The sequence below is a fragment of the Trematomus bernacchii genome, unplaced genomic scaffold (assembly GCF_902827165.1).
Source record: "Trematomus bernacchii unplaced genomic scaffold, fTreBer1.1, whole genome shotgun sequence".
Lineage (NCBI taxonomy): Eukaryota > Metazoa > Chordata > Actinopteri > Perciformes > Nototheniidae > Trematomus > Trematomus bernacchii.
The window spans coordinates 8,767,659-8,786,788 of NW_022987567.1; the positions used below are offsets into that span (position 1 = coordinate 8,767,659).

At 37.7% G+C, this 19,130-nt stretch overlaps 1 protein-coding gene across 1 annotated transcript in view; it reads right to left on the reverse strand.

The window, feature by feature from the left end:
- The window catches only part of LOC117479055 (lipoxygenase homology domain-containing protein 1), an 83,664-nt gene that overhangs the window by 31,094 nt on the left and 33,440 nt on the right, over positions 1-19,130 (reverse strand). Inside the window, exons 15-25 of the mRNA XM_034126079.1 lie at positions 16,393-16,469; positions 14,616-14,812; positions 11,647-11,839; positions 11,228-11,388; positions 8,678-9,008; positions 8,173-8,324; positions 6,736-6,869; positions 4,874-5,028; positions 3,873-3,977; positions 1,932-2,060; positions 1,416-1,583 (exon numbers count right to left, since the gene is read on the reverse strand). Coding sequence (XP_033981970.1) covers positions 1,416-1,583; positions 1,932-2,060; positions 3,873-3,977; positions 4,874-5,028; positions 6,736-6,869; positions 8,173-8,324; positions 8,678-9,008; positions 11,228-11,388; positions 11,647-11,839; positions 14,616-14,812; positions 16,393-16,469 — 1,802 coding nt within the window. The remainder of the gene's footprint in view (positions 1-1,415; positions 1,584-1,931; positions 2,061-3,872; positions 3,978-4,873; positions 5,029-6,735; positions 6,870-8,172; positions 8,325-8,677; positions 9,009-11,227; positions 11,389-11,646; positions 11,840-14,615; positions 14,813-16,392; positions 16,470-19,130) is intronic.

Genomic DNA, 19,130 nt, shown 5'->3' on the forward strand with positions numbered 1-19,130 from the left:
TATCTGCCTATATTGTAATTTATTGTTTACATTTTTAACAACAAGCAGTTTTTTTGTGTTACTATTTCTCTTCTCCCCGAGGTTTGGTACTTGTCCCTTTAGCATCGTTTTTGATTGCATACTTTTTATTTTGCAGGACAGCGAGGGAAGGCTCTTTTAATATAGTTTGTTTTCAGGTCTTCCTCAAGTTAATCCTATATAATAATCTAAAGTTTGTAAACAATAATTTCAATTGGTTTTTCCTATTAGCAAAGAATGACATCTTGAGATAGAAGCCATCTGTATATTTGTTTAAAGGTCACCTATTGTGCAAAATCCTCTTCTTCATCAACATGTGTCCCCTCTTCTTCATGTCTCTTCTACATCAACATGTGTCCCCTCTTCTTCATGTCTCTTCTACATCAACATGTGTCCCCTCTTCTTCATGTCTCTTCTACATCAACATGTGTCCCCTCTTCTTCATGTCTCTTCTACATCAACATGTGTCCCCTCTTCTTCATGTCTCTTCTACATCAACATGTGTCCCCTCTTCTTCATGTCTCTTCTACATCAACATGTGTCCCCTCTTCTTCATGTCTCTTCTTCATCAACATGTGTCCCCTCTTCTTCATGTCTCTTCTACATCAACATGTGTCCCCTCTTCTTCATGTCTCTTCTTCATCAACATGTGTCCCCTCTTCTTCATGTCTCTTCTACATCAACATGTGTCCCCTCTTCTTCATGTCTCTTCTACATCAACATGTGTCCCCTCTTCTTCATGTCTCTTCTTCATCAACATGTGTCCCCTCTTCTTCATGTCTCTTCTACATCAACATGTGTCCCCTCTTCTTCATGTCTCTTCTACATCAACATATGTCCCCTCTTCTTCATGTCTCTTCTTCATCAACATGTGTCCCCTCTGTGTAAAGAGACTCTGAAAGTTTCAGGAACAAAGATTCTCTCTCTTTTTGTCCTGATCCATTTCTATAAAAACCTGTCTGAAAATGAGCTGATCAGATTTTGGCCACTTTATGATGTCATCACGATGTTTTGTCTTGTGTAACCATTAGCCAATCAGCAACCAAGGTAACCCCCCCCCCCCACCTTATCACCTGAATCTCCTCATAGAGCACCATTGAGTTATTTTTAACCAAATCTCTCTCAGAGGGGCGTGGGGAGGGGCTCCTTATTTTCATCTAAAGTAACAGACAGAGAATCAGCACTTTGGAAACAGGGCTGAAACAGAGGGGATTATGGGTAATGCTGCAATGATCTGTTTGGTGTTTCAGCCAATCAGAGACAGGCTCTGTATATATCTGAGACCTGTGATATATTGATGAAAAACAGTAAAATAGGGGACCTTTATTATAATGAAAGCCTCATAAACCCCTCTGAGGTTTTAGCGTGCCCTAGGTTGGGAACCAGGGATTATTTACACGGTGTGTAGATCTCCGTCTGCAGAGCGTTGGGGAACAGATCTCTGATGACGGCCCCGTCGTCTTCTCCTTTATCCAACCAGCGACCGCACGGAAAGCGAAGTTTCTGTCCGAGAGACGGAGCGTCGATCTCCACCCAGTCCAGAAACCAGCCTGCTGACCCTCCGCCTGGAAAACAGCAACAGAAAATAATTGGGGCATGATCTCTTCTATATCAATATCTTGCAAAATATTACTTTTAATTTCAGGTAACATAGATCAATAGATCACGGGTGTCCAAACTACTACATTTTGAATCGGCCCTCAGCTAATTCAAAAAGTATAATGAAATATGGCCCACAAATGAAACTTGTGCTTTTCTTATATTGTATTTACAGTAGTATTCATGTGTTAATAAGACCACTTTTAAAATAAATTCAGTCAAACATTGAAAACATTTTCTAACAAATCTTAGTTTATTAAAAAAAAAGCCCAATAACTTATTTACATAACACATGTGGACTGATGTTTCTGTACCCCGGTTATCGTGTCCGACGCGCAGCTTCTTCAGCGGTCCGATATCCACGGCCTCCACGATGAACTCATCGATCATCGCTCGCTCAAACTTATTCTTATGAATCTTTGAAGCCTTCAGGTTAATTATCCCTGTAGAGAACATCACAGAGTTATTAAATCATTTAAATATGCTGATGGGGCTGCAGCAGCCGTTGAGAGAGTGTGTGTGTGTGAGGAGCTCCACGGATTGGTCCATTTTGGTTCCGGGAACCTCGTTACGTCACGAGGTTCCCGGAAGAAACAATGGAAAAAGAGAAATGTCCAACGAGGCGTTCTGGGGCAGCATAGACAGGTCTTTTCTGTGTTAGAGTTTTACTCGCTACAGGGTGTACTTTGAGGGTTTGTGAGACCAGACCGTTTACATGCAGAAAAACCTTCATAACACACAAGGGAAAGCATGACATGGGACCTTTAATTACTTGTTTCTGGTATCATTACTTTACTCCACTACTTATTTTTCTGACGACTACTTTGACTTCTTACATTTTGAACACAAATACCTGTACTTTCTACTTCTTACATGTTGAACACAAATACCTATACTTTCTACTTCTTACACTTTGAACACAAATACCTGAACTTTCTACTTCTTACATTTTGAACACAAATACCTGTACTTTCTACTTCTTACATGTTGAACACAAATACCTGTACTTTCTACTTCTCACATTTTGAACACAAATACCTGTACTTTCTACTTCTCACATTTTGAACACAAATACCTGAACTTTCTACTTCTTACATGTTGAACACAAATACCTGTACTTTCTACTTCTTACATGTTGAACTCAAATACCTGTACTTTCTACTTCTTACATGTTGAACACAAATACCTGTACTTTCTACTTCTTACATGTTGAACCCAAATACCTGTACTTTCTACTTCTTACATGTTGAACACAAATACCTGTACTTTCTACTTCTTACATGTTGAACACAAATACCTGTACTTTCTACTTCTTACATTTTGAACCCAAATACCTGTACTTTCTACTTCTTACATGTTGAACACAAATACCTGTACTTTCTACTTCTTACATGTTGAACACAAATACCTGTACTTTCTACTTCTTACATGTTGAACACAAATACCTGTACTTTCTACTTCTCACATGTTGAACACAAATACCTGTACTTTCTACTTCTTACATGTTGAACACAAATACCTGTACTTTCTACTTCTTACATGTTGAACCCAAATACCTGTACTTTCTACTTCTTACATGTTGAACACAAATACCTGTACTTTCTACTTCTTACATGTTGAACACAAATACCTGTACTTTCTACTTCTTACATGTTGAACACTAATACCTGTACTTTCTACTTCTTACATGTTGAACCCAAATACCTGTACTTTCTACTTCTTACATGTTGAACTCAAATACCTGTACTTTCTACTTCTTACATGTTGAACTCAAATACCTGTACTTTCTACTTCTTACATGTTGAACCCAAATACCTGTACTTTCTACTTCTTACATTTCCCAAACAGGCTGGTTCCTTTAGTTTGAATGTGTGTTTGGTGGCGTGATCATTATTATTTAGAGTCATTGCGTGCCTATTGATTTGAACACGATCCGTGTATCCATCATTTCCTGGTCTTCTCTAAAGAAGAGGGACCAATGAAAACGTTGTCATGTTGCCGTTGTTCAGCATGGAAACATTCATTAGCTAACAATGACATTATTGTTCTATTAATATAAAGGGAGGTCAGGTACTCTTTAAAACAGCTGCTAGTTATGGGTACTTTTTACTGAAGTACATTTCAAAGCCTCTTTACTTTTACTTGAGTGAAGAGGTTTAGTCAGTACTTCTACTTTCACCAGAGTATTTTTAAACACGAGTATCTGTACTTCTACTTGAGGAAAGGATGTGAGTACTTTTGCCATCTCTGGTTACCTGTGTCGTCCTTAGTGCCGTACAGGATCATGAAGACATTAGCGTCGGTCCCTCCGTACTTTTTGTCTCCAGTTTTTATCCTCATAGTGTAAGTTGTTGACATGGCTGTAAAAACAAGAAACTGGAATAAATTAAGGGAACACACCACAAGGGAACAGGTTCAAAATGTTTAACAAATAGACATCCCCATTAAATGAAGCCACTTGGTTATTTACATTATGACAAGTGTGTTTTTCATGACACATTTTCTGTAATGTCACGTTTGAATATACAACAAAGGCTTAATCCTATTAAATGTGTGCTACGTTGCACAGGCAAGGCAAGGCAAGTGTATTTATATAGCACCTTTCAACACAAGGCAATTCAAAGTGCTTTACAAAAATGAAAGACAGAAAATACTGTAAAGAGCCGTACAAAAATGTTATGTTAACAGGTTAAGAACGATGTCAGAAAAGACTCCTCTGAAACAAATATACAAATGTTAAGTTTGAGCGGATAAGAGGAGATTTCTGGCTCAGAATTCAAATAAACTCATATAAAATGTCCCTAAGTGATATGTAAGGTAAAATACAATCCGTTTTTATGTGAATAGAGTACAACAAATAATAGATATTACCTTAAAATCTCCAGTGGATAACTTACATTACACAATAATTGTTTGTATTTAAAGTTTGAAAGTCTGAAATGTTATGTTTAAATATTCAAATCAAGCATTTTCTAATGATAACTTTTGGTGGATTCAGGAGAAATCTACAGACACAAATAGACAAAGTTCACAAACTAAACTTGTTTTCTTTCCACAAGTCTGAAAGAACACATGTTATGTAAGCAAAGTCGTCCAAACTCTCAAAATTGACCAGTGTATGAAAAACATGTTTTGCCTGGAGTGCTTCTTCTCAGACAGACGACAATTTTGTGATTATTCATTATTAAAAAAACGAAATTGTCAAATTTTAGAGACATTTGTATTTCTCTAAGGGTGGCTATAATGTTTCCCTCACCTTTCTGCTCCAGACCGAGTGTGGTTTCAGATTCTTCCTCATCATCATCATCATCTCCTTTCCTCATGAAGGCCTCGTCCACAGGAACCAGTTCTCTGGCAAGCTGCCCGTCATCTTCATCGATAGCCAGCCAGCGCTTACAGGGGAAGAAGTACCTGAAACACAAAATATACATTTATAAAATATTCTGTGCAGCCTGCAAAGCACCAATACAGTAGCATCTGTTTCAGACTGTCAAATGTTCCTCTGTCCCAGAAAAATACCTTCTAGATCCATCCCAAATATCAACGGACGCTGCTATGGACAGTCTTGCACTAATGTACATTTCTCAAAGATATTGAAGTGACTGTTATTTTGTATATATTGATTGTTGTGCTTCTATGTATGACAATAAAGTTGACTTTGACTTTTTTAGACAGGCTGTCTCTTGAACAGAATATTTACAGTTTCACGCCACACGGTGGAGCTCTACAGACATTTTATGTGCAAAGTTTCTGCCTGTTGTATGTTCTGTGTCACCTTTATCAATTATTTGGTGTCTATAAAGACAACAATTACTGATAAACTAGTTTTTTTGTAATTAATTGGTTACTATATAATCACCACGGCCCCTAGTAGACCCCCCCACACACACACACACACAACACAGACTAATAATAACTTATAACACTCCTTGTTGTTAACCACCAACTATGTGCAATATATATATATGCCGTTAATAACTGTGCAATATATCAACACAGTCTCACGGCATTTCGTGTTATAGTCACGAAATTAATCTATTGATTCGTGTTCACAGAACGATTTTAAAAGCAATGTAAATAATAACAAATTAGAAGGAAAAACAGAAAAAAAAAATACAGATTTAAGTATTCTGACACAGAACGATTTTAGAAGCAATGTATTTATATTGGTAGTATGTTTCGTGCCTGCACCAAATAATAACAAATTAGAAGGAAAAAACTCAGACATCAAATACAGATGTCAGTATTCTGAGGCTCTGAGCCATTTCTTTTCCTCACTGACGACAAAAAAACTCAGACATTATACAATTTAAAATAAAAGGGATAGGGTTAGGCTTAGGGTAAGATATTGAGTAAGAACATGTTTTTATGAACCACACAGCTTCTGGTATTCCAAGACCCGACCGGACAAAAAGACGTGTTGCAGGCACGAAACATACTACCAATAGAAATACATTGCATTTAAAATCGTTCTGTGTGACACGAAAAAAAGGTGAAAATCGTGTTGGTGAACACGAATCAATAGATTAAAACCACGTTGTACATTTTACTCATACATAATCTGTTTCATATTTAATACTCCATAATTCCATATATTTTGAATATATATATATTTGTATATATATATAATATCTGCATGTATATTTTCTATTTCGACATGTATATTTTATATTTTATATTTTATTTTATTTTATTTCTATTCTTGTATATTTTGTTTTATTGTAAAATGCCTTTTATGCTGCTGTAACAAGAACAATTTCCCAATTTGGGATCAATAAAGTACGATCTATCTATCTATCTATTAAATTAATTTCGTGACTAATAACACGAAATGCCGTGAGACTGGGTTGAATATATACCTGGCTGCTAAATCTTCAGAACTGTTACAGGATGTGTATTGTGTAAATTGTGTAACTTTTTGACCTTTAATATTTTTTGTATGCATGCTTCTTAGTTAACATTAAGCTGTCTTTGTCTCTTTTCTCCTGTAACAAATGTAAATGTCTCCTCTGTGGGACGAACGAAGGTATTCTGATTCTGATTAATTATTCAAGGGATTTGTGTGAAAATGCAGTTACACATCTGATTAAAAGTGCTATATCTCCGTTTCTAACGTACGTGGTGTCATCCTTGTTGTCTACAATCTCCACTCTGTCCAGGAACCATCCGGCGCTCGCTTCACTGTTGTCGTGTCGGATCCTCAGCTTCTTCAGGACCCCTAAATCCACCGCTGTGATGTCGAAAACATCCTCCTGGGTAACACACCAACAGAACCAGGAGCAAAGGGTCAAGAAATGTCACAGGTCTCAGTTTAACGGTACAGTAGAACCTCATTACTTATTCATTTGATCTCTATTTAAACTGCAAGACTCCTTTGACCCAACATTTGTTTCACAATAGAGGCTACAGTCTGCACGAAAACAGTATCAATGATTACAATCAAGACCATGTCGAACACAGCACATATACATACATTAATGAACAGTGTAGGAATGCTTTGCAGGGCACAGAACCAGGGGCCAAAAGTGTCCTTGGAATACAAAATGTCACTTAAAGAGAAATGCATGGACCAGGAAATAATGCTAACTGCTAATCTGCGACAGAGAGACACAAGTAAACTGCAAAGGGACACAAAACAATCGGAAAGATACATAAATGAACTAGAAAAAGGGACATAACAACCAGAACAACATAGAAAGAGGCAACGACTAACACAAAAAGACAATGCTAAGAGACAACATAGCTAAAGCAAGGGGCAAGGGTACTTTTTCACCTTTTTTCTGGCCCTCCAAAATCGAGGTTCTTACCGGGCTGAGTATGCTAAACTAGTGGCGGCAAGGGGGCTACAACTACAACAAAATGAACATATTTGACCGTGATTTAATTGTAATACACGTTTCAAAATGATGCCGAAGTAACAACATACTGATACCGGTTAGTAAAAACCATGAATTAATGCTTTGACAAGTCTGCAGACAGACGGCAGGCGAAAAACCTTTTAAAATGCGTGTTTTCTGAATGGAGATTGGCTAAGCTAACGCAGTATATGCTCCGACCGTCCACACTCACAACAACGGCCTATACAGACATAAATAAAGCAGCGACTGTATTCACCATGACACAGGCAGTCTGTGGTGTGTACTTGTTTAACTTTTGTCCAGTTTCTGAACGTATATGAGGAGCTGTGAGCTCTGAGTGCTAACAGCTAACGGCTGTGTTGGTTTTGTGGTTCTTATTGAAGATGACATCACGGCTCCGCCTACACTGCGTTACTATAGTTACTGCCCCAGCTACTAAACTGTAATGGAGACGCAGCATAAAGTGAGCCTGGCCTACCAAGGCCTAACTATACCGGACTAAGCCGAGCGAGGCCCTGCAGTGGAAAAGCGCCATAAGTGTCTCCTGGCTATAATCTTATATTTAACAAACAGACATTAGATGTGTATGAATCTTCTGACTTAACTCTCTACAAGAAAGAAAATAAGCATATTTCCCAAAATGTACGACAACACATATTAACACCGAGATAATCAGACAAAGAAGAGCAAGTCTCACCTTTCCTTTCTCAAACTTGTTGAGGTTGTTTCCCTTCCTCAGCCGTCGCTCCCCGGTGTCTCCCGTCTCTCCGTAAATGTTGACGTAAACATTGGCGTCAGTCCCCGCCCCAAACATCGTGCCCGTAAACACATGGACCTCGTACGAGTTCACTGAGAGGAAAGTTAGACACAGAGAAATGAGTCTTAAAAGTCCCCTATTATACTGTTTTTCATCAATATATTATAGGTCTCAGATATATACAAATATATAAAAACATGTCTATGATGTGTTTTGCTCAAAATACCAAACAGATCAAGCATTCTAGCCATGCCTCATATCCCTCTATTCCAGTTTTCTGACGCTGCGTGAGTTCCCTGACGCACCGGGGACACATATTTATGTATAAAAGACATCCAAAAGTGCATTTTGCATGATAGGTCCCCTTTAAATCTCCTGTGTTTGATGGCTTGATGACAGGATTAAATAAAGGCTTAGCAATGATAAATCTTTTCCCTAAACTCACCCTCCAGGTCTTCATTTTCCTCCGTCAGCAGCTCCACCACGATCTCCCCGTCCTCTTCATCTCGAGCCAGCCAGCGGTTACAGGAGAAATTAAAAGTCTCCACCACTTCCTGCAGCTGCTCAATGATCTCCACCTCCTCCTCTTCCTCCTTCTTCTTCTTCTTCTTGTCCTTCTTCTTGTCTTTCTTCACCTCCTTCTTCACCTCCACCTGCACCATGGCCATTGTCAGCCGCTTGATGTCCACCATCTCCAGGAACCATCCGTCTCCGATCCCCTTTCCGTCGTGGTAGATTCGGATCTTGTAGATTTTGCCGACGTCCAGAGCCTCGATCTGGGTTTAAAGAGCGACACAGAGGTCAACATAGGAGGTTATACATCTCACATTTGTCGTGTCAAATTATCATATAATAACCATATAACTAAGATGGCGCCGCGGATGGCTGCTTCGGTGTTGTGGTGCGCTTTGTTAATTCAGTGTTTACATACAGTAAGGCAAGGCAAGTTTATTTATATAGCACCTTTCAGTACGCGACAATTCAAAGTGCTTTACAAAATAAAATACAGTGAAAACACATTATATAATGGCATTTTACAACAGGCATTTAAAAGGCAAAGATAATAAGATAAACACAACAGTTATCCAATACATGAATAAAAAGCAAACTGCAGTGCGAATATGAGCAGTTCAATTACAAGCAGGTCAATTAAGTGGCAAAAATATATGTTTTCAGTCTCGATTTGAAAATAGTAAGAGTTTCTGCGGACGTGCACGATTCAGGCAGTTTGTTCCAGATTGTCGGGGCATAATATCTAAACACCGCTTTTCCATGTTTTGTTCGTACTCTCGGAACCGAGCGCAGACCCAGAAGACCTGAGACTCCTTGATGGTTCATACTGTAGTTATACAGGAGATCGTTAATATACTTTGGTCCTAAACCATTTAGTGATTTAAAAACTAGCAATAATACTTTAAAATCAATTCTTTGGCCGACTGGAAGCCAGTGGAAAGACTTCAGAACCGGACTGATGTGATCCACTCTTTTAGTGTTAGTGAGGACTCGAGCAGCAGCGTTCTGATGGATGTTTGTGTGAGCGCTGTGAAGACACTATTGCAGTAGTCCAGTCTACTGAAGATGAAAGCATGGACAAGCTTTTCTAAGTCCTGATGTGACATTCGTTTTTTAATCCTAGATATGTTCTTTAGGTGATGATAAGCAGACTTAATATCTGTTGTAATGTGACTGTTGAAATGCAGGTCTGAGTCCATCACTACACCTAGATGTCTGGCTTCATTAGTGGTTTTGTAGTCATGCCGACTGAAGCTCTGCGATGACTTTTAATCGGTCCTTCTTTGCTCCAAAAACAATGGTCTCAGTTTTGTGTTTGTTCAATTGGAGAAAGTCATCCAGTCAGTGATGAGCTCAATGCACTTGCTCAGTGTTCGAATCGGAGAGTACATCAAACTCTTTCACCAGGGAAGAGCTCCTAAACATAAGAGAAACAACTTCAGCGGATTACTTTCCCACTTTGATCTGTTCTTCCGTGGAATTACTGCACATATTTTATATTCAATTCACATTATTTTATTGCTATCTTACTATATTTTTATTACAGTGTTCTTAATATAGTTCGCTATCTTCGTTCTTGTTTTAAATTGTTATGTTTGCTCCACGACACCAAGTCAGATTCCTCGTACGTGTGAACCTTCCTGGTGATAAACCTGATTCTGATGTAATCATTTCAAACATATAGTGTTATACTCTGGTTCCCTTTCACACTGCTAAATTGTATGTTTAGTCTTGTATGTGTTTAACAGAGACATAGGTTGAGGGTTTACATTTCAGGAGGGCAAAGGAAGTAAAAGGTGGATTTGCAAATGGTTAAGGACTGGTTTATGGTTTAATGGTTTGATGATGGGGATGTTTAGATAATAAAGGGAATTTAAGGGTGGGAACAGTTGGCTATTCTCTACTCTATAGTGAGTGTAGGTGCCATAACGCTACTTAGCTCAAGTTCATTATTTGTATTATTATTATTCGTTTAAGTCACCTTTATTTGTTTGTTGAGCACTTCCGGTAATTGTCACATGGGTGTGGTTTGGTTATATAAGTCACCTGTTTGATGTCGAGTGCAGATGACAGAGGGTGAGCTTGTGCTGTCAGTTTTTCTGTTGACCGTTTTGTCCATAGTTACTATGTTTTGATTTTGTGTATTTAATATCCTTAAAACTATATTGCTTCAATATGGACTTTCTCTTCGAAAAACGCGTCACAGTTTATAGCCAAGTTTAGCCTCTCGGCGACTCAAATGTAACTGGGGATTGAGCCGCCACAGTGAGACTGTGAGCTGTGTTCTGGGTGCAGAGCTTCTCTCTCCTCTGAGGGTGAAGCTGCTCTGTTCCTGAATTTGGGATCGATTTCACACTTTCTTTATTACTTTATTAAATATAACAAAAGACAAACTTTGTCCATGAATCATTTATCAGTTTCTCTTAAGAATTTCCTCCACAACATTCATCGCCATAACAAAACACAGGTGTTTTCCACAGACCCTGAAGATCTCCGTGGTGCCTCGTTCAAAGTTGTTGGAGCGACTCTTGAGAGTTAGGACTTCAGTTTTTCCTTTGTCTCCGTAGATCTGACAGAAGACGTTTGCATTCGTGCCGCCGGCTCGAAGGTCTCCTGTTACCACCGTCACCTCGTAGTTGATCACTGTTAGAAAAGAGCATCATATAAATATGAAGGAGGTTTAGAATATAAAGAGCAGAGTATTTACTACAACTCATAATCACTGCTCACATCTTTAAAATGATTACATCTGATTGAACAGACTTGAAAAGTGTTGCTCTTTGAGGACAAACATGTCTGAGTTTAAAAACTGCCATAACAATGGAATACTCTCTTCCTAAAATCTATGCCAAACAAAAATGTCCCTTGTGATGTATAAGAGTTCATGCTGTTGTTATTTACATGGTTCGATGTCCAGGGTCTCACTGGGGTAGATCTCCACCTCCACTTTCCCGTCAGCCTCGTCTTTGCAGAGCCAGCGGTGGCTCGGGAACATGTACTGCTTCCCGTGAACCGGAACAGAGATCTGCACGCTGTCCAGAAACCATCCGGCACGCAGGCCCTCGTTAGTGTGACCAATCATGAGACGGTTGATCTGCACAGAGGAGAAGAGATAGCAAAGGCACACACATCCTTTACTCAAGTAGAAGTACAGATACTCGTGTTTAAAAATACTCTGGTGAAAGTAGAAGTACTGACTAAACTTCTTTACTCAAGTAAAAGTAAAGAGGGCTTTGAAATGTACTTCAGTAAAAAGTACCCATAACTAGCAGCTGTTTTAAAGAGTACCTGACCTCCCTTTATATTAATAGAACAATAATGTCATTGTTAGCTAATGAATGTTTCCATGCTGAACAACGGCAACATGACAACGTTTTCATTGGTCCCTCTTCTTTAGAGAAGACCAGGAAATGATGGATACACGGATCGTGTTCAAATCAATAGGCACGCAATGACTCTAAATAATAATGATCACGCCACCAAACACACATTCAAACTAAAGGAACCAGCCTGTTTGGGAAATGTGAGAAGTAGAAAGTACAGGTATTTGGGTTCAACATGTAAGAAGTAGAAAGTACAGGTATTTGGGTTCAACATGTAAGAAGTAGAAAGTACAGGTATTTGTGTTCAACATGTAAGAAGTAGAAAGTACAGGTATTTGTGTTCAACATGTAAGAAGTAGAAAGTACAGGTATTTGGGTTCAACATGTAAGAAGTAGAAAGTACAGGTATTTGTGTTCAACATGTAAGAAGTAGAAAGTACAGGTATTTGGGTTCAACATGTAAGAAGTAGAAAGTACAGGTATTTGTGTTCAACATGTAAGAAGTAGAAAGTACAGGTATTTGTGTTCAAAATGTAAGAAGTAGAAAGTACAGGTATTTGGGTTCAACATGTAAGAAGTAGAAAGTACAGGTATTTGTGTTCAAAATGTAAGAAGTAGAAAGTACAGGTATTTGTGTTCAACATGTAAGAAGTAGAAAGTACAGGTATTTGGGTTCAACATGTAAGAAGTAGAAAGTACAGGTATTTGTGTTCAACATGTAAGAATTAGAAAGTACAGGTATTTGTGTTCAACATGTAAGAAGTAGAAAGTACAGGTATTTGTGTTCAACATGTAAGAAGTAGAAAGTACAGGTATTTGGGTTCAACATGTAAGAAGTAGAAAGTACAGGTATTTGTGTTCAACATGTAAGAAGTAGAAAGTACAGGTATTTGTGTTCAACATGTAAGAAGTAGAAAGTACAGGTATTTGTGTTCAACATGTAAGAAGTAGAAAGTACAGGTATTTGGGTTCAACATGTAAGAAGTAGAAAGTACAGGTATTTGTGTTCAACATGTAAGAAGTAGAAAGTACAGGTATTTGGGTTCAACATGTAAGAAGTAGAAAGTACAGGTATTTGGGTTCAACATGTAAGAAGTAGAAAGTACAGGTATTTGTGTTCAACATGTAAGAAGTAGAAAGTACAGGTATTTGTGTTCAAAATGTAAGAAGTAGAAAGTACAGGTATTTGGGTTCAACATGTAAGAAGTAGAAAGTACAGGTATTTGTGTTCAACATGTAAGAAGTAGAAAGTACAGGTATTTGTGTTCAACATGTAAGAAGTAGAAAGTACAGGTATTTGTGTTCAAAATGTAAGAAGTAGAAAGTACAGGTATTTGTGTTCAACATGTAAGAAGTAGAAAGTACAGGTATTTGAGTTCAACATGTAAGAAGTAGAAAGTACAGGTATTTGTGTTCAACATGTAAGAAGTAGAAAGTACAGGTATTTGGGTTCAACATGTAAGAAGTAGAAAGTACAGGTATTTGTGTTCAACATGTAAGAAGTAGAAAGTACAGGTATTTGGGTTCAACATGTAAGAAGTAGAAAGTACAGGTATTTGGGTTCAACATGTAAGAAGTAGAAAGTACAGGTATTTGTGTTCAACATGTAAGAAGTAGAAAGTACAGGTATTTGTGTTCAAAATGTAAGAAGTAGAAAGTACAGGTATTTGGGTTCAACATGTAAGAAGTAGAAAGTACAGGTATTTGGGTTCAACATGTAAGAAGTAGAAAGTACAGGTATTTGTGTTCAACATGTAAGAAGTAGAAAGTACAGGTATTTGGGTTCAACATGTAAGAAGTAGAAAGTACAGGTATTTGTGTTCAACATGTAAGAAGTAGAAAGTACAGGTATTTGGGTTCAACATGTAAGAAGTAGAAAGTACAGGTATTTGTGTTCAACATGTAAGAAGTAGAAAGTACAGGTATTTGGGTTCAACATGTAAGAAGTAGAAAGTACAGGTATTTGGGTTCAACATGTAAGAAGTAGAAAGTACAGGTATTTGTGTTCAACATGTAAGAAGTAGAAAGTACAGGTATTTGTGTTCAAAATGTAAGAAGTAGAAAGTACAGGTATTTGGGTTCAACATGTAAGAAGTAGAAAGTACAGGTATTTGGGTTCAACATGTAAGAAGTAGAAAGTACAGGTATTTGGGTTCAACATGTAAGAAGTAGAAAGTTCAGGTATTTGGGTTCAACATGTAAGAAGTAGAAAGTACAGGTATTTGTGTTCAACATGTAAGAAGTAGAAAGTACAGGTATTTGGGTTGAACATGTAAGAAGTAGAAAGTACAGGTATTTGTGTTCAACATGTAAGAAGTAGAAAGTACAGGTATTTGGGTTCAAAATGTAAGAAGTAGAAAGTACAGGTATTTGTGTTCAACATGTAAGAAGTAGAAAGTACAGGTATTTGAGTTCAAAATGTAAGAAGTAGAAAGTACAGGTATTTGTGTTTAAAATTAGTAGTGGAGTAAAGTACTGACACCAGAAAAATGTACTTAAGTACAGTAACGAAGTATTTGTACTCCACTACTTCCCACCTTCTCATACCTGTCCGATGTCAAAGGTGTCGATGGTGAAGATGTCCGTTTGTCCCGTCTCGTAGTAGTTGCTGAGGTCGTTGTCAGATACTGCGAGAAGCATCTTGTTGGTGTCACCTTTCTCTCCGTAAAGCTTCACAAACACCCGGGAGTCTGAGCTGGCTCCGTTCACACTGCCTGTCTTTATGGATATGTGGTAGCTGACACCTGGGGAGGCATGGAGGGATGGGAATGAATCCATAAGCAGTAAAAATATATATATGTTGTGGGTTTTCTACGGTTTGATTAGTTAATTCTGAGGGTATCTGGTTAGCAGAGGTGGGAAGTAGTGGAGTACAAATACTTCGTTACTGTACTTAAGTACATGTTTCTGGTATCAGTACTTTACTCCACTACTTATTTTTCTGACGACTTTTTACTTTGACTTCTTACATGTTGAACACAAATACCTGTACTTTCTACTTCTTACATGTTGAACACAAATACCTGTACTTTCTACTTCTTACATTTTGAACACAAATACCTGTACTTTCTACTTCTTACATGTTGAACACAAATACCTGTACTTTCTACTTCTTACATGTTGAACACAAATACCTGTACTTTCTACTTCTTACATGTTGAACACAAATACCTGTACTTTCTACTTCTTACATGTTGAACTCAAATACCTGTACTTTCTACTTCTTACATGTTGAACACAAATACCTGTACTTTCTACTTCTTACATGTTGAACACAAATACCTGTACTTTCTACTTCTTACATGTTGAACACAAATACCTGTACTTTCTACTTCTTACATGTTGAACTCAAATACCTGTACTTTCTACTTCTCTCATTTCCCAAACAGGCTGGTTCCTTTAGTTTGAATGTGTGTTTGGTGGCGTGATCATTATTATTTAGAGTCATTGCGTGCCTATTGATTTGAACACGATCCGTGTATCCATCATTTCCTGGTCTTCTCTAAAGAAGAGGGACCAATGAAAACGTTGTCATGTTGCCGTTGTTCAGCATGGAAACATTCATTAGCTAACAATGACATTATTGTTCTATTAATATAAAGGGAGGTCAGGTACTCTTTAAAACAGCTGCTAGTTATGGGTACTTTTTACTTCAGTACATTTCAAAGCCCTCTTTACTTTGACTTGAGTAAAGAAGTTTAGTCAGTACTTCTACTTTCACCAGAGTATTTTTAAACACGAGTATCTGTACTTCTACTTGAGTAAAGGATGTGTGTACTTTTGCTGCTGGTTAGTGTAAAGGTGAAATATTCTGTGAATTTACTCCAGGTGGAACTAAAGTCTGATTTAAGACTTGATTATATTTCACATCATTAATTCAAATCTGTAAAGTAACTAAAGGTATTAAATTCATGTAGTGGAGTAAAAGTACAAAGTAGCATAAAATGGAAATACTCAAGTAAAGTACAAGTATTTCAGTACAGTACTTGAGTAAATGTACTTTGTTACTTCCCACCTCTGAGTTTCACATACCTCCATGATGTCTTGTGATTGTTCTTGTCATTCATTTAAACTGTTTGTGGTTCAAATGAACTGAATCCTTGGTTTAAAACCCGCCATTTCTATATTTCTTTGGTTTGCATGGTGCATGGTGCTTGAGTGACCTAACCCATGTAATGCAAAATGCAGTACTACCCATTACTTTTCAGAACAACCTAAGCTATGAGAATATGTTTGCTGCAGTAATGTCACATGAATGTATACAAAGTCAAATACAAAACAAATATTCGATCAAAGACGGTTAAAATGTGGTTTCTGAACTCACTGAAGAGACGCAGTCCATCTCCAGCGGGACTCAACTCACGGACGATCTGTCCATCGTCTTCATTACGGTCCAACCACCTGAAGACACACACACATAGACAGGAACATTTCATTCATAAAACCTCTCTGAATATTAAAATGTTTGAGAAGACAATAAACGTCAATATCCCAAAGACGACCATCTCTTGTTCGACTGTGTGTATGTATGTATGTGTGTGTGTGTATGTGTGTGTGTGTATGTGTGTGTGTGTGTGTGTGTGTGTATGTATGTATGTACGTATGTTGATGTATGTATGTATGTATGTATGTGTGTGTGTATGTGGGTATATATGCATATCTGGGTGTATGTGTATATGTGCATATGTGTGTATATGTATGTGTACGTACATATTTGTATATATGTATGTATGTACATATATATGTGTGTGTGTGCTAGTGGAGCCTCGCAGCGGCGATACTGTGGCGCGCTTGCACTGTAGGTGCGCCGCATTAGGGGTGCGGGTGCTAGTGGAGCCTCGCAGATGGGGGTGCTGCAGCCCCCTCAGCACCCCCCCCCCCAATTGTTTATTTCTCGTGTCTTAATTTCTCTTATACTATATTATTGCCTTGTCTTTTATCCTCCTGCAATGCAAACATTTCCCAAATTGGGCTCAATGAAGTACTTATCTTATCTTATCATAATTAAAGCCTTTAAAATGATTGTGATTGGAGTCAAATCAGACAGAAAACAAGCATAAAAAACACATTTAAACAGCTTTTTGCATCCAAAGCTTTGCCTTTTAGCCGGACGGACAGGAAGAGGCTCTTTCCAAATGAAACCCGGCACCTCCACCATGCGGTTTGGATCCAGTTACTGGACAGAGCTGGCTGACCACTGTGCATTTAAGGCCCATTTGTAATGTCAAACTCATCCATCAGCCGACTAACAGCTGTAACACACGACACTGGAGAACTGCTGGCCTCAGGCACGACCCATTTACTAACCTTTTAGGAACGATTTCTGTCCAGATTTGTGGTGTTTAGGCGACTAAATAATAAATAGAAACATAAGTGCTTTCCTGTCAAGACTTGTCAAAAATGACTTCCTAGATTACTAGACCTATGTTATATATTTAGTTCAGTTATGTACATACATTATCCAAAAGGTTTCCCCAACCATTTTCAAACATAGACAAATCCCTAATTTGTGGAAAACGATCCTTTTGGATAAATGCACGTTTTGTTCATCCGGATAATCTCCACATGTCTACCCTACTTTTATAATGTTCGAATCATAAATCTAATGGCCAGAAGCTAAATGCTAACGTTATGCTATAAAGGAACTACAGCCGAGTACAGCAGCACGACTTCAACGTCACGCCAACTTAAGATCCCAACCCAGTCTCACGGCATTTCGTGTGACACGAAAAAAAGGGGAAAATCGTGTTGGTGAACACGAATCAATAAATTGAATGTCGTGACTATAACACGAAATGCCGTGAGACTGGGTTGGTTAGCCATACTAGCCTGTATACATGCTTATTGCACTGTTAGCATTAGCTATATTTACCTTGTTTACACTTAGCGGTCCTAAGTGTTAATCTGTGTATGTTACACTTGCATGTATGAGATCATTACGTGCCTTGTAACTTATTTTTTTATAGTTTCACTCCGTTTAAATGTCAGTGGACTGCAAATAAATCAATAAAGGAGCATGGCTGCTCATTCCCTGGCTCTCAAAAGAGTTTGGCTGGCTGTTTAATAATCTATGTTCACACTGAGACAGTACAACACAGAGAGAGAACAGTACACCTAATGTGTAAGTACATACAAGCAGGTCACACAGTATGATCACAAAATAAAATCTGTTAAAAATCTGTTTATTAAAAAGTACAGGCTGCATGTGTTCTCAGCCTTGGAGAAACTTGACATGTTTTGGTATGTGTGTGAACCTCTCTTTAGTGGTTCATTAATAAAACAGATATTTCAACGTGTGCCTACTTTGTTCATGTACTGTTGAGGTTAATTTCAGTAGTTGTGTGCTATGTATTTACAAAATGTGAAGAGGATAAAACTTTAGAATAGGGAACCTGTTCAGGTCAATTAGAGTCAAACTACTAGCTTATTGGTTATGAACAAGACTTCACTTTAAAATAGGGAACATCTTCTTAGATAGAAATACCTAATTTTTAGAGTTATTTAGACTTAATTAACACTTATAGTTTCATGTCTTGTTACATAAGAATAGATCATATTAGTTAAGTGTTATTATGGGAGAATTACTAATAGCCTATTATAGCCTATTACTTGTAGAATATGGTCATGTAGAAAAAGGCATTAATAAGTGTTTTATAATGACTAATAAAGAGCCAATATACTGCTAATATGCATGTTAATTAACAACTAGTTGATGGTTAATTTGTGTACCTTAATATAAAGTGTTACCAAACAAACACACAGAGCTTAAAAGCTAAGTACTTCTAAAAAAAAGTTGAAAACGTCCTCATTGCCTAACACATAAAAACCTTGGATTTGTTTTCGGGATGCTACTCACTGAGCAGAAGTGATGGGTGGTTTAGAGTTTAAAAATCACTTACATTTTTTTGTAAGTTGTTAATGACTTATAATACAATATTTTTCTGTTCGCTCACGGTATGAAAGAGGGTGTGGATTTCTCAATGTGTTCTTAAAGACAGTCGATATTCCCAAATGTTTTGAATGTGCAAGACATAAGATTATTATTGTTCACAAAGTAAATAG